Source organism: Phoca vitulina, unplaced genomic scaffold (assembly GCF_004348235.1).
Source record: "Phoca vitulina isolate PV1807 unplaced genomic scaffold, GSC_HSeal_1.0 scaffold30, whole genome shotgun sequence".
Classification (NCBI taxonomy): Eukaryota; Metazoa; Chordata; class Mammalia; order Carnivora; family Phocidae; genus Phoca; species Phoca vitulina.
The window spans coordinates 24,625,087-24,641,214 of NW_022589733.1; the positions used below are offsets into that span (position 1 = coordinate 24,625,087).

Sequence of the window (16,128 nt, forward strand, 5' to 3'; positions counted from 1 at the left end):
CCAGACCTGACGTGTAGATTTAAAAGGGATCTAGCAATGAGAACCATGTGAAGGAGGCTGGAAGACAGTGCAGCAATACCTTCAACATTTGGAGGGAAAGTGATTTTTTTTGAAAGCTTAACTTACTTTAAATTAAACATTGTGTGCAAAATTTATCGTATTTTACGTATATTAAGAATTGCGTGCAAAATTTGTAGTATTTTACGTAATATTAATTCAAGAACATTAGCAAGATTTATAGAGTTCCCTCTTGAAGACTTTGTTTTGAGAGCTAATGCCCACATTCAACACTGCAACTGCGATTTTGCATCAACTAAGAAACGTAACTAAAATAGCAATAGTAAGCACAAAAAAAGTCATGAAATATTTAATAATACTATCTTTTGGTACATTTCCCAGACTACCAGAGTATGTAAGAAGTGGGAGAAACCAATTATTTTGGGGTTGTATAACAATCAATTGTGTGTCGCATTAGGAAACATTATTTTGAATTTACAATTCTATCCTCAAATTCTGCATTGAGAGGTTAAAAAAAAAGACAGGGCGCCAGGGTGGCTCAGTCAGTTAAGCTTCTGCCTTCTGCTCAGGTCCTCGGGTCCTGGGATTGAGCCCCACATCGGGCTCTCTGCTCAGTGGGGAGCCTGCTTCTCCCTCTCCCTATGCCGCTCCCCCTGCTTGTGCTCTCTCTCTCTCCCTGTCAAATAAATAAGTAAAATATTTTTTTAAAAAAGACATTTATATTTGCAGGACTCAGAAAATGCATGTTTTATATGCTCTTTCTAAGGAAGTTGAATATGTCCTCCAGTAAAGTTAAGGAGTGATAACCAAGAAAGAGAAAGATATGCAATACAAGAAATGATGGATTTAACCAGGAGTGTTAGCCTGACTTCTGTGCACAGGTACCAGCAGCTGCCTCACCAGATTAGAACAGAAAGAGTGTCCTGAGGAAAAATAGTGAAATTGATTTCAAGCTATGGACAAAATGGTTAAGCTCAAATTTTTGGGGTGCCTGGGTGGCTCAGACGGTCGAGCGTCTGCCTTCAGCTCAGGTTGTGATCTCAGGGTCCTGGGATCGAGTCCCACATCTTCTCCCTCTCCCTCTGCCTGCTGCCCCCCCCCCCCTTTATACTCTCTCTCTCTCTCTGTGAAATAAAAAATAAAAACCTAAAAAAAAAAAAGAAGAAGCTCAAATTTTTAATGATAGAAGAAGGTACCTGTTTCTTCTCTTAATGGGAAAAAACTGAAAGGCAATATGAAGTCCAGGAAAAACATAAGCCTGCAAGAAAATTATGAGGCAACTAGGTTTTTTGTTTGTTTTTCAGAACTCCACCACCTGTCTCACTTGTTTCACTTATAGTGAGATGCAGAACTATAAAACTTTTAGAAGACAATGTTGAATATCATTATAAACCTCATAATAGTGAAGGAGCTTTTCAACTAGATAGAAAAAGTGAAGATTATAAAGGAAAGGCTTGATAAATTTAACTACTTTAAGAACTTGTGTTATTCAAGTGTTATTATAAAAAGAGCAAAAAGACAAGCCACAAACTGGGAAAAGATGTTTGCAATACGTGTAAGTGGCAAAGGAGTAGTATCCAGAATCTATAAAACACTACTAAAACTCAATAAGAAAATGACAAAGAGACAAAAGGCCTGAATAGGTACTTCATCAAAGAGAATACAAATTGCCAACAAAAATAGGAAAAGATGCTTAACCTCATTATTTTTTTTTTTTAAGAAATTTTATGCTGGGTCCATTTTTTTATTTTTTATTTTTATTTATTTGCCACAGAGAGAGAGAGATCACAAGTAGGCAGACAGGCAGGCAGAGGGAAAGGGAGAACAAGGCTCCCTGCTGAGCACAGAGCCCAGTGCAGGGCTCGACACCAGGACGTTGGGATCATGACCTGACACTGGGATCATGACCTGAGCCGAAGGCAGATGCTTAACCAACTGAGCCACCCAGGCGCCCCAGCTTAACCTCATTATTAATCAGCTAAACACAAAATGAAATCACAATGAGATCATTTACCAACCACCCAATAGCCAAAAATTATTTAAAGTCTACATGCACACATCATAATCACCCAGTCCCTAGTGTACCTTAGAGTTTGCTTTTGGTGTTGTACATTCTATGGTTTTGGACAAATAGTTAATGACATATCCCCATCACTATAGTATCGTAGAGAGTATTTTCATTGCCCCCAAAACCCTGTGTTCCATCTATTCATCCCTCCCCTCCCCATCCCCTGGCAACCACTAATCTTTTTATTTTTATTTTAAATATTTTATTTGACAGAGAGAGACACAGCAAGAGAGGGAACACAAGCAGGGGGAGTGGGAGAGGGAGAAGCAGGCCTCCCGCCCAGCAGGGAGCCCAACACGGGGCCCGATCCCAGGACCCTGGGATCATGACCCAAGCCGAAGGCAGACGCCCAACCGACTGAGCCACCCAGGCGCCCCACCACTAATCTTTTTACTGTCTCCATGGTTTTGCCTTTTCCAGAATGTCATATAGTTGGAATTGTACAGGATGTAACTTCTTCACATTGGCTTTTTTTTTCCCCACTAAGTAATAGACATTTCAGTTTCCTCCATGTCTTTTCATGGCTTGATAGCTATTTCTTTTTAGCACGGAATAATATTCCATCAGGTAGGTAAAAATGAAAGGACTGATTTGCCCTGTATAGGTGATGGTGGTGGGGTGGGGGTGGTTAGTCGGAGAGGGATGGGAAGGGCATTCTTGATCCCATTCTGGAGGGTATAAGTTGTTACTCTGTCTTTAATTTCGCAGTTTCACATTTAAAGACATGCTCTTTGATCCAGTATTTCTACTTCTAGCAATCTTTACTAGAGTCACACAAACTTGGTCACCTCTTGAGGGCTTCTCTCATCTCATGAGCCTAAATTCCCAGGAGTTTTTAATTTTGTCAAGGAAATTTGATTCCAAGGAGACCAATCCCTCACTCTTTCTCTGGCTCCTTTTCTTCACCCTATGCTTGATGAGCTCCTGTCCATCGTTCATGTATTCAAATCAATGTTCCTCTCCAAAGAGGTCCTCCTGACTCCCATACTAAAGTAGGTCATCCTCTCCCCATTCTGATTTCTTCTTTAGAGCATAATTGACATTTTTGTGTTTGCATGTTTATCTGTGGGACTATTTATTTTGGGTCTGCCCTCCCCACAAGAGCAAGGTCTGTGACTGCTCTGTCCCCCAGTATGTCCCCAGGGTCTGAACTGGCCTGACTCATTGAAGCACTCAATTGGATACTGCCTGTCCTTGTCCTGAAACCTGATCTGGGTTCACCCGCAGGCTTGCTTTGAAGCAGATATGCCAGGGAACTCACCCAGAGGCTCGCCCAGAGTCCATTATATGCAGGGAGCAAAGTCTGGGAGCCTGTTATCCCCTTTCTGGGAGCTTTCTGGGAGCTGGGAGGTCCAGCCAGAATGGATGAATCACACAGCAAAGACCATTAATTGTGGCCATCAATATAATCTGTGACCGGAGCAGGGGCAAATGAAACTTGTGTGATGCCACTATCAGGCTAAGCCTTCCTGGACCCCACAAGGGATCAGTGTCTCCCTATTCTTGGCCTCTGGCACCATGAACCTCTTGCTTGATCCTCTTTGCCTGAACATACCACATTGTCCAGCACCATTCCTAGGCTGACTCCTCCACTTGACATTGCACTCCTTCCAGGGAGGCCAGCAGGCTACTTTTATCCCCAGGGGACAGCACAGGGAGCTGCAGGCAGAGAGAAAAGGGGTCAACAGCAGGGGCCCCGATGCCCCAGCCTACCACATACCATACCCTTCAACGTTCTGGTCCTTGAGATGTTTGCAGCCAAATGCCAGCCGAATGCCAGGATGGCTCACTCCCTCACACCTCGAGATCACTGTCATTACTGGGGGAAGTGATCTGGCTTTCCAAGCCTGTAGTGGGATCCTTTACTTCATCCCCAGTTCATTTAGAACTGTAAGCACTGAAGTCAGAGGTGGGAGTTTGAGGTCTATCCCATATATGAAGCTATGTAACCTGAGCCTAAGTTGCAGTCCCCATTGATAAATTCAGGTTTTTTTTTTTTTAATTAAAGACTTTATTTGGGGCGCCTGGGTGGTTCAGTCAGTTAAGCAGCTGCCTTCAGCTCAGGGCATGACCCCAGAGTCCTGGGATCAAGCCCCGCATCGGACTCCTTGTTCGGCGGGGAGCCTGCTTCTCCCCTGCCTGCTGCTCCCCCTGCTTGTGCTCTCTCTCTCTCTCTGTGTCAAATAAATAAATAAATAATCTTAAAAAAAAAAAAGATTTTATTTATTTATTTGAGAGAGAGCTTGAGCAGGACCAGGGGAAGGAGCAGAGGGAGAAGGTGAGCTCCTGCTTTGCAGCAAGGATGGGGGTCCACAATCGAGGTCCCACCAATCCAAGGCCACACTTGGGCTGAGAAAAAGAAGCTAGCAACCTCCAGAACATCCCTTCTAGCAACTGATGGCCAGAGAGAGGCAGCCCACTAGTTTCCAGAGGTAATGGGCACACTCACGCTGACAACTGTCAGTCCCGGCACCAACTCCATGCCCCAAAGTTTGTGTGTGCTCAATTCTGTGTCCCTGTTCTTCCCAGAGGTTCTGGGAGCTCCCCCCCCCACCCTTTTTCCTTTCTCCCTCTACCTCTGCCTTTCCCCCTCATTGCCTCCCTCCAGGCTTATCTGGGAGGTTCTCTAAGGTTCTGCACTCTGGGCCCAAATATCTTATCACCACCTGTATCCTGCAGCTGCGGCCATGGCCGCTTGCTCCTCCCTCGTGCAAACAGATGGGAAAAATCTGACCTTCCTTCATGAGGGAGACAGGTCTCTGCCAGCCTGATCCACCCTCTCCTTGCAACTGTAGTCTCAGAGCAAAACCCCCCTCCTCCCTTCGTCCTATCGTGTGACCTTGGACAAGCCCCTTCAGTTTTGTGTTTTGCTCGTCAAACCATACAGACTGTAAAGTCTAGTATCACAAGATTATTATGTCTATTTCTGTAGGTAGGATCGTTACTGTCAAGACAAATCAAACGTTCACCCCAGTTAGCTGGGCAGGTGATGCGGGTAAGTGGGCTCCCAGGAGATGGGGCATCTTGTCTGATTTCTTTCTGAAAGAAACGAGTGAATATAAACGCCAACATCTCCGATAGAGTGTGGTGGTGGGACATGGCGGGGGGGGGGGGGGGGGGGGAGGGGGGGGGGGGGGGGTGGGGGTGTGTGTGTGGGGGGGGGGGGGGGGTGGGGGGGTAACAGACTTCAGGGGCCAGCTCACCGCAGTGCCTCTTCTCTGCTCCCAGGCAGGGCTGGGACCCCCTTCTCAGGGGCTGGATGATGCATCCAAAAGGAAGAGACCGAGGAAGAAAAGGCTCGAGGAGCAGCCAAGCGGTCTGAACTTACTCCCTGTGCCCAGAGGAAGCGTGGACACAGCTTTGCTTTCGATGAAGTGTGCGCCTGATGGGAACCCAGCTGCTAAGGAGGACTCAAAAGAAAATTCAGAAGCAAGAAGAAACATGGAGCTTTGGGGACTCAGTCCATTCATACTACAGAGGAGGACTCCCAAACTCCTGGCCCCTCCAAAAGCGGCCTGCGCCCCGTGTGCCCGGCTCCCTCCCCAGCGCCACAAGTGGGGGCCTCCGCTAAGGTTAGGGGTGTGCCGCAGTGGATGACGCCCAGCTGAAGCTGCTAGGGCCGCGCGGCAGCACCAGGTCCAGGGCGAGGTCGCGCTGCTCGCTCTCGGAGGCGACGGGCCGGTAGCCCAGCAGCTGCAGCGCGCCAGCACACAGCTCCTGCACGCGGCGGATCTTGGCGAAGGGCAGTGCGTGGCGCCAGGCCTGGGAGACATTGACCGCGTCCCTGGACGAGGTCTTGAAGGCCTCGCGGCGCGCGCCCAGCCCGGCCCCGTGCGTGATGTTGTGGATCCAGGCCTCGAGCTGCGGCGTGAGGCTCAGGCCCGCGAAGGCGTAGAGCGCGCGGATCTCGGGCAGCGGCGCCCGCGCCAGATCCTCGAAACGCACCAGGCGGTAGCGGCCTTGCAGGAAGGGCGGCGGCTTCTGCGTGGCGGCCTCGGCGATGCGCACGTGGCTGCGGCACACCTCGCGCACCACGCGCAGGCCGGGGTCGGCCTCCACCCACGTGCCATTGGTGCCCAGCACGATCCCGTTGTCGCGCGCCAGCGCCTTGGCCGTCTGCTCGCGCGAGCGCAGCACGGCCCGCGGGTCGCGCACCAGGTGCACGATGCGCAGGTTGAGCGCGGGGTCGTTGAGCAGCTGGTAGAGCACCTGCAGGTTGAAGAAGCGCACCTCCTTGAGCACCACGTGGCTGTAGGCGCGGCAGGCCTCCTGCGCCAGGCCGAAGGGCTGCCGCGCGCACAGCGGCTTGCACACCGCCTCGCTGCTGATGGCGCCGCGCGGGAAGGCGCTGCAGGCGGGCGGCGAGCACAGCGCGCGGCTCACCGCGTACTGGAACAGGTCCGACAGGTTGCGGCGCCACGGCAGGTAGGCGTCGAACACGTCCAGGTCGCACAGGAAGACCGAGCGCACCACGTCGCGCACGGCCATGTGCAGCGCCGGCGCGCTCGCCTGCGACAGGGTGGTCCACACGTGCCAGCCGGGCTCCATCAGGTAGAAGACGTCGGGGTGCTGGCTGAAGAGCTGGCCCACGAAGGACGAGCCCGAGCGCCACGAGGACAGCACCAGCACGTGCACCCGCTCTTTGCCGACCGCTGGGGACGGCGGCCTGGGCCAGGAGACCAGGAAAAGCAGGATGCCAGTCTGCGCCAGCAGGAGCACGGTCACCGCCGTGCTGGAGATGCGCGGCAGCCACATGCCTCCGGATGGGGGCCTGCGGGAGGAGGAGAGCGCAGTCGTTAGGGACCGCGGGCCCCCTCGCCCTGCCACACCCCAACGCCCGCCCGGTGCTTGCGGAGAGCAGCCCCCCACCCCCACCCCGGACTCGACCCCCCGACCTGTGGGGGCCTCCCCGGACTATGGCCGTCTCAGTTGGGCACTCTCCCGGGAATATGACTTTAAGACATCAGCCAAGATCTAGTCTATGCAGAGCAAAAGGCCAGCTGCAGAATGCGGTGGAAATGTATGTTCGTCCTTACCGCCTCCCTCTCCCCCCCACCCCCACTTTCTCTCTTTTTTTTTTTTCTGGAGAGGGAAATATTATTTTTAAAACAGAATTCCCACCTTTTGTTTCAGAATTCCTTTCAGGGAGACAAGTTGAGGTTGTTTAGCTCAACAGTTTGGTGGGTGATTTGACTCCCTCACCAGGCTCAGCCGCTTCCTAGCCTGTGATCCTGGACCAAACGATTAATCTGTCTGTAACTCAGTTTACCCATCTGTAAAAAGGGGATTAATACTGGTACTGGAGTAATGGAATGAGCCTGGGGGGCGGGGCATGTCGTAACTCCGGTAACTGGTAACTTGCCCTTGTACTTCTGTGTTGTCTGACTTCTTTTAAACAAGCAGATTCAGCTTGCATTACTAAAAAGTAAATAAATGACATAGACAAAGCACACCAACTGTTGCTATCTACAGGGAGTAGAGTGCTACAGGGTGCATGAACTGCAGAGGGAGGGTACCCTTCTGGAGCTGTGGGAATGTGCAGAAGAAAGCAGTAAAGGGAGAGGTGATGGCAGTCAGGCTCCGGGCCACCATTTGCCCTTTTCCATGCCGAGGTTACTCACTGTAGCCCAGGGCTGCTGGGAGAGCTGCCCACCTCAATCACAATCCATGGAAGATGCCTGCAGGTTTTTCAGGGCCTGAGAGAGCAGGAGGGAGGCTGGGTTAGAGCCTCACAGGAGGAGATAGCCCAACACAGTGGGAGGGCTTTGCATTCCCAGACGGACAGAAAGTTCCCTGCAGGTGGGAACAGAGCCGCCCAGCCCCTGAGCACATTTTTCCAAGTGGGTGTGAACTGATGGTGTCCCCTGCTGGGTGGAGACTGGACTGCGGTGAGCCCTCTGATGCCACTTAGGAGCTCTGAAACCTGGGGCAAATTACTTGACTTCTCCAAGGCTCAGTTTCCTCCTCTGTAAAATGAGGATAGTAACATTTAGCCTCTTGGGCTTGTCACGAAGAAGCTGCTACCAACACAGATGAGGGAAAGCTTGCTAGTGCCATACATCCACCCCGTGCTCCTGCTGGGGGTGCTGTGTTGGGAGAGGAGGCACCAGGGAAGGTCTCCACCTGGATGAGACACCCTGAGGTCACCTACGTCTGCAATCCCAGCATCTCCTGAGTCCACCCCCGGGGCCTTTACTAGATCTTAAGAATATCACACCTGTCCGGCAGACTGAAAGGGACACGGAGCCAAGCTCACGCACCCCGACGTCCCAGAGTTTTTCCCTCCTTGCACCTGTTGCTTGCTCTTGCCACGATCTCAAGGAAGAGCTGCTTTGCACGGTAGGGGCCTGAAAGTTTCCTCCTTGCTTTCACGGCCTTTGCTCCCCTCGAAGCCCCCTCCCCTGCTCATGTCACCACCAGGAGAAGCCAGGTCGAAATCATGAGCAGATCCCACTTATCCAGAGGCTGCCAGAGTGGGTGGAGGACAGGGGAAGTGGGACCCCCAACCCAGGTCTTCCACCTCTAAGTTCCTGGCACATTCCAATTACAGTCAGCAAGCCTCTCCCATTCCTGGGAGCACTCCCATTCCTGCAGAGCACTCGACGCTGGTGTTTGGCCCAAACACAGCTGCCATGGCCAGCCCAGCCCTTTCCTGGCTCGGGAGGATCTTGACCGTAGGCCACCAATGTGTGCTACCTGCCCTCCGGGGAAACCAGAGGTTTTCTTAGGTGACTCACAAATACGGAACTGACATCTGATCCTATTACCGGAACTCGAGAACGAGTGCGGCTGGGTGGCTCAGTTGGTTAAGCGACTGCCTTCGGCTCAGGTCATGATCCCGGAGTCCCGGAATTGAGTCCCGCATCGGGCTCCCTGCTCGGCAGGGAGTCTGCTTCTCCCTCAGACCCTCCCCCCTCTCATGGGCTCTCTTTCTCATTCTCTCTCTCTCAAATAAATAAATAAAATCTTTAAAAAAAAAAAAGAGCTGGAGCACACTTCCTTTGTTGTATAACCCTTTGTTTTCCCTGGAGTTAAATTGCCCTAGAGATTAAAATTGTAGGGTTGAAAGATAAAACTGAAGAAGTAGAGAAGGTACAACAAAAAGATCAGTGATGGATAAAAGATGGAAAACAGATAAAAGAAATCAAGAGGATCAATCCAGGAGGTCAAACGTCCAACATCCAACGCTGTTATCCTAGCAGGGCTCACAATCTAGCTAGGAACCTCAAAGACCCACCCATGAAGTGGCCAAGGGAGCAGATGGTGGTCCGAGTCAGTGGCCCAACTATCCAGGTGCCAGGAGGGTCATGCTAGTCCTGGCATGCATATTTCTCTCTTGGATTCTGGAAAAATCCCCCAGCCAGTCTCCCTGCATTTCATATTGCATAGAGCCACCAGAGCTGCCTACGCTGTATCTGATCCTGTCATTCTCCTACTCAGCAACCTTCCGCTTTCCAACCTCACTTCCCATAATTCCCCTCCAGCGCCCTGTGTGTCAGATCATCTGGAATCATTCATGTTCCCCTCTGCTCTGCTGTAAGTGTCCAGCCCTGACTCCCCCCGGGGAGTCATCTCAGCTTCCTCCTAAGACACCTCACCTGTGCCTCTTTCAAGGCATGTATCACTCTGCCCTGAGTGACACTTTGCCTCCCCTTCTTGCCTGTGAGCAACCTGAGGGTCAAGACTGTGGCAGTTTTGCAAATGAGTGTGTCTGTTCCCAGGCCCCCAGTGTGGGGTGCAGTCCTGCAACACGTTGTTGCACTAGACGGGGTTTGCTTGGGTCCACTCGGTTCTTGTTCCTCCTTATTCTGCTAACGGCCTCTAGATTTTTCTTTGAGGAACCACCCTCACTCACACAAAGTGCATGTGGTTTGCATGGGGCTGACCACCCACTTCGTGGTTCTTAGGGAGTCAGGTATCTCAAGCCTGGTTCATCTCTATATTCCATACACTATCCCCCGACCAAGCGATGGGCTTAGCAATGGACATCTGCCCCAAGTCCAATCCCAGGATTTTTGTAGCTCTGCGGGGAAGAGGGAAACTGCCTGGGTGTAAAGCCAACACAGAAGACAATTATTGAACAGGGAAGGAAAGTCTGAGAACCCGTGAGCAGCTGGTAGCATCTGGATCCAGCTGGACAAGATTCACTCATGGACTGCCCAGTTGGGGAAAATGCTCCATTTTTCGTCAAGCCAGGGTGACTTCAGTTTCTGCCATTTACAACCAAGTGTTTGATTAGAGAGTGGGTCCCCTTGGGGGGATGGGGTGACAGCAGAACTGTCAGGAGCAAAGACGGAGCTTCTGGGGGCTAGTCATGCTGTTTCTTGATGAGGTGCTAAATACGTGGGTGTGTCATCAAGCTGTATTTTTATGACTTGTGCTCTTTTCTGTATGTATGTTGTATTTCAATAAAGAGTCAAGAATCCCGGGGCGGCTGGGTGGTTCAGTTGGTTAAGCGTCTGCCTTCGGCTTGGGTCATGATCCCAGGGTCCTGGGGATCGAGTCCCACATTGGGCTTCTTGCTCAGGAGGGAGCCTGCTTCTCCTGCATTTCATATTGCATAGAGCCACCAGAGCTGCCTACGCTTGTGCTCTCTCTCTCTCTGACAAATAAATAAATAAATAAAATCTTAAAAAAAAAAAAAAAAAAAAGAGTCAAGAATCCTGACTGAATAAGACAGACAGTAAGTGTCATGTCCAGGAATGTCCCAAAGACTGAACGAGTAGATGATATTAATAAATATTTGCCTAATTGAAGTCAGATACTCTGTGATCCAGATCCAAAGGGAGGAATTCCCCACGTATCCCACATTTCTTCCTGCTAAGCATTTTACTTTATTTTTATTTATTTTTTTAAGTAGGCTCCATGTGGAGCCCAACACAGGGCTCAAACCCACAACCCTGAGGTCAAGACCTGAGCTGTGATCCCGAGTCTGATGTTTCACCGACTGAGCCACCCTGGCGCCCCCTGAGCATTTTAAAGTGACAGTATCTTCTAAATATCCCTGACTGTTTTGTTGGCCTGAGAGACATAGGAAGGAGCTATTGTTCTATCTGACTGGCAGATGGGAAATCTGAGCTTCAGGGCGGGATGGTTCACTGTAGGAGGGGTGTGAGCCTGAACCCAGGAACCCAGCTCTCTGGGAAACCCTCACCAGTACCCCAGCTCTGCATGCCCCTCACTCAGCAGCCTCTTTCAGCCCTGGCAGGGTACCTAAGGAAGTGAAATGTAATACTAGGTACAAATTCATGGCTCAGATTTCTCTCAGTTTGGCATCGGCTGGAGGCCATCCTGTTCAGGAATCCCAAAGATTAGAGAAAACAAATTCCAGATGAGGGATCAGTAGACTCTTGGCATCAAGGGCCACCCCTGGGGGCAAACCAGCTCTAATGGAGCCCAGGGCATCTGTTAGGGAGAAGGTTAAAAAGGAAGGAAAGGGGCGCCTGGGTGGCTCAGTCGTTAAGCGTCTGCCTTCGGCTCAGGTCATGATTCCAGGGTCCTGGGATCGAGCCCCGCATTGGGCTCCCCACTCAGCGGGAGACCTGCTTCTCCCTCTCCCACTCCCCCTGCTTGTGTTCCCTCTCTCACTGTGTCTCTCTCTGTCAAATAAATAAATAAAATCTTAAAAAATAAATAAATAAAAAATAAAAAGGAAGGAAAGAGAAAAGAAAGAGAGAGAGAGAGAGGAAAGGAGAGAGAGGAGGAGGAAGATGAATGTTTATGGTAGCCTGGAAACATGGAACACAGTAAATACCATCTGTTGAGGGCTTCCTATATGCCAAGACCTTTCCCCCCATTTTCTGATTTAATCTTTACAACAACCCTATGACGTGGATCTGACACTCCCCCCTATTCTACAGATAAGGAAACTAAGGTTTAAAAAGATTAAGAAACTTGCCTAAAGGATCTACACAGCAGCTGAGTCAGAATTAAGTCCCAGCCTTCTAACTTTAGAGCTTTTTTTTTTTTTTTTTTAAGATTTATTTATTTATTTATTTGAGAGAGAGAGAATGAGAGAGCAAGCACATGAGAGGGGGGAGGGTCAGAGGGAGAAGCAGACTCCCCGCCGAGCAGGGAGCCCGATGCGGGACTCGATCCAGGGACTCCAGGATCATGACCTGAGCCGAAGGCAGTCGCTCAACCAACTGAGCCACCCAGGCGCCCCTAACTTTAGAGCTCTTAACTACATAGTGTCTAGTGGAAAAACCGCAAGTACTAAAACACAGTGGTGTTAAAAATGCCCAAATATAAAAAAAAAACAAACCACACAAATATCAAAGGACCTCATCAAGAAGGTGAAAGGACACCCCCAGGTGGGAGAAAATACTTGCAAATCATATGTATAGCAAGGGACCCAGAATATATAAAGAGCTCTTACAATTCAGTAATAGAAGACAAACAACCCAAGTTAAAAATGGGCAAAAGCTTTGAGTAGACATTTTCCCAAAGATTTACAAATTGCCTATACGTGCATGAAACGATGCTTGCCAATTTTAGTCATTAGGGAAATGCCAGTCAAAACTAGAATGAGAGAGGACGTCCCATCAACTAGGATGGTTATAATCAAAAAGGTAGATAATAACCAGTATTAATGAGAAGGTGGGGAAATCAGAACCCTTGTACACTGCTGTGGGGGATGGAAAGTGGTGCTGCTGGGGCAGAAAACAGGTAGTTCCTTAAAAGGTTAAACATAGGGTTACCACGTGATGCAGCAATGCCATTTAATACATATCCAAGGGGCGCCTGGTGGCTCAGTCGGTTAAGCGTCTGCCTTCTGCTCAGGTCATGATCTCAGCGTCCTGGGGCTGAGCAGGGAGCCCGCTTCTCCCTCTCCCTCTGCCGCTCCCCCCTCACACGCCTGTACGCCTGTACTCACTGTCTCAGATAAATAAAATCTTTAAAAAAGTAGGGCGCCTGGGTGGCTCAGTTGGTTAAGCGACTGCCTTCGGCTCAGGTCATGATCCTGGAGTCCCGGGATCGAGTCCCGCATCGGGCTCCCTGCTCAGCAGGGAGTCTGCTTCTCCCTCTCCCGCTCCCCCCTCTTGTGCTCTCTCTCTCTCTCACTCTCTCTCTCAAATAAATAAAATAAAAATAAAATCTTAAAAAAAAAAAACTTTAAAAAAGTAGAATAAAGACATACCTAAGAAGACTGAAAACACATGTCCACCAAAAAACTTGTTCATAAACTTTCATAGCAGCATTATTCATAATGGCCTCAGAGTGGAAATATCCCAAATGTCTATCAATTGATGAATGTATAAACAAAATGTGGTATATCCATATACAGTTGACCCTTGAGCAATGCAGAAGTTGGGGAATCGACCTTCACACGGTCAAAAATCCACGTATAACTTTTGACTCCTGGAAAATTTAGCTACTAATAACCTACCACTGACCTTAACATTAACAGTCAATTAACACATATTTTGTATATTATATGTATTAAAGTAAGCTAGAGAAAAGAAAATCATAAGGAAGAGAAAATACACTTACAGTGATGTACTGTATTTATTGAAAAAATTTGCATATAGCTGGACCCACACAGTTTAAACCCATGTTGTTCAAGGATCAACTCTAATTCAATATTATCTGGCAATAAAAAGGAATGAAGTATTGATATGTGCTATGACATGGATGACCCCTGAGGTGATTAACACACTCCTTTGACTACACTGTAAATCAGTGAATTGTACACTTTAAAAGGGTGCACCTTAAGGTTTGTGAATTGTATCTCAATAAAGCTGTTATAAAAATAATACACAGGGGCGCCTGGGTGGCTCAGTCAGTTAAGCATCTGCCTTCAGCTCAAGTCATGATCTCAGGGTCTTTGGAACGAGTCCCACATTGGACTCCCTGCTCAGTGGGGAGTCTGCTTCTCCCTCTCCCTCTGCCCCGATTCATGCTCTCTCTCACTTTCCCTGTCTCTCTCAAATAAATAAATAAAATCTTAAAAAAAAAAAACAAACACAAAAACATATAGAAGAAATCTGGAAGGATGCATACTGAATATTAGTTATCTTAAAAAAAAAGATTTTATTTATTTATTTGAGAGAGAAAGCACAAGCAGGGGGAGTGGCAGGCAGGAGGGGCAGAGGGAGAAGCAGACTTCCTGCTGGGCAGGGAGTCCGACTCTGGGCTGGATCCAGGATCCCAGGATCATGACCTGAGCCGAAGGCAGATGCTTAACCAACTGAGCCACCCAGGTGCCCCTGAATATTAGAGGTTATCTTTCTATGGCCATGTTACAGGTAATTTTTTTTCTTGTTAGTGCTTTGCTGCATCTTCCAGGTAGTCTACGATAGACTCGCATTACTTTGGTAATCATAAAATGGGGACAGGAGGCACAGGTGGAATTTGCCTGCTCCAGCTTTCATTGAGGGAAGAGAAGTGCCTGCAAACCCATCTCCCAGCTGACCTGAATACCACTTGGCCAGAACAGGACAGGGGCATTGGCTGGAGAATTACCTCCTATGCACTGGAAGATGTCAAGATCCCCAAGCCCACCTTCAGCCTCAGGGCTGTGGGCTGGGCCAGGCTGTGGCAGAAGACATTCCCAGCCCCAAGCCCTGGCCACATCTGCTATCTCTCTGCCAGTCCTAATGAGCAGTTTCATGGCATCTGCCAGAGGCAGGGAAGCTGGGGTCACACAGCCCAGATGCTTCTGGCCTGCAGGAATCTATTGGGAAATGAAATCAAACTGCTCAAATCTCCTTGGCTCAGAGCTACCCTGGGGGCATTTCAAAGCAAATGACCAGATAACACAGAACACCTTTCCCTCGCTCTGAACTTCGGGGATCCTCAAAATGCACTTTGCACAGGACCCGATCATAGAACCTTACAGCTAGCAAGACCTGAAGTCGGGGCTCCCACCTCTTTTCTGAAGTAACACATGCAGGGAATGGGGGAAGGGAGTGCACATTTAGCATGTACCCCGTGTTCCCCCAGGTGTTAGATTGAGCACGCTTATTATAGGGATAATCTGGAATGTTCTCTGGTTTATTTTTTTAACCTCTTATTTTGATTAATTTATTATTATTTTTTTAAGATTTTATTTATTTATTCAACAGAGAGAGAGACACAGTGAGAGAGGGAACACAAGCAGGGGGAGTGGGAGAGGGAGAAGCAGGCTTCCTGCAGAGCAGGGAGCCCGATGCGGGGCTCCATTCCAGGACCCTTGGATCATGACCTGAGCCAAAAGCAGACACTTAACGGCTGAGCCACCCAGGCGCCCCTAGATTAATTTATTATTTTTGAAAAGTAAATCATTCTTAGAATTCAGTGACATTTAAAGAAGGGGGTGTTTTAGAAGAAAATGACTCAAAACATGTAACAGCCAGATGCAGCGTATAGATGTTGTTTGGATTCTGATTCAAACAAACCAAGTGCAAGAAGATATCTTTGAGGTAATCAGAAATTTCAACATGGAATGGGTATTAGGTGATATTGAGAAATCATTGTCAATGCGACTATCACCATGGGGAATACTCTTTTTCATGCATTTCTGTACCTATCTCCCCTTATTAGACTACAAGCAGGATTTTTTTAAAAAGATTTTATTTATTTATTTATTTGACAGAGAGAGAGCGAGCCAGCAAGCACAAGTGGGGGAAACAGCAGAGGGAGCAGGAGCAGGGTCCCTGCTGAGCAAGGAGCCCAATGTGGGGCTCAATCCCAGGACCCTGGGATCATGACCCCAGCCAAAGGCAGCCAATTAACCAACTGAGCCACCCAGACACTCCTAGAAGCAGGATTCTGTCTCATGACAGGGAGTAGGGATGGCACAGTGGCTAATAAACCCCATTTGATCATTTACTGTGTGATCTTGGGCAAGTTATTTAACCTCTCTGTGCCTATTGTTGTTTAATCTATAAAATGGGGGAAATTCGCCTGGCTGGCTCCGCCCTTGGAACATGCGACTCTTGATCTCAGCAAGCCCCAGGGTGGGCCTAGAGCTTACCTTAAAAAAATGAAAATAAGGGGCGCCTGGGTGGCTCAGTTGGTTAAGCGACTGCCTTCGGCTCAGGTCATGATCCTGGAGTCCC

At 49.0% G+C, this 16,128-nt stretch overlaps 1 protein-coding gene across 2 annotated transcripts in view; it reads right to left on the reverse strand.

Annotated features, from left to right (window-relative positions):
* Positions 1-5,342: 5,342 nt before the first annotated feature.
* LOC116644649 (carbohydrate sulfotransferase 6) overlaps positions 5,343-16,128 on the reverse strand; it is a 12,384-nt gene continuing 1,598 nt past the window's right edge. The window contains exons 2-3 of one of the 2 annotated variants that reach the window (XM_032424381.1): positions 7,708-7,782; positions 5,343-6,857 (exon numbers count right to left, since the gene is read on the reverse strand). In XM_032424381.1, coding sequence (XP_032280272.1) covers positions 5,660-6,841 — 1,182 coding nt within the window. In that variant the 5' untranslated portion in view covers positions 6,842-6,857; positions 7,708-7,782 and the 3' untranslated portion in view covers positions 5,343-5,659. The remainder of the gene's footprint in view (positions 6,858-7,707; positions 7,783-16,128) is intronic. The other variant, XM_032424382.1, reaches the window with a different exon arrangement.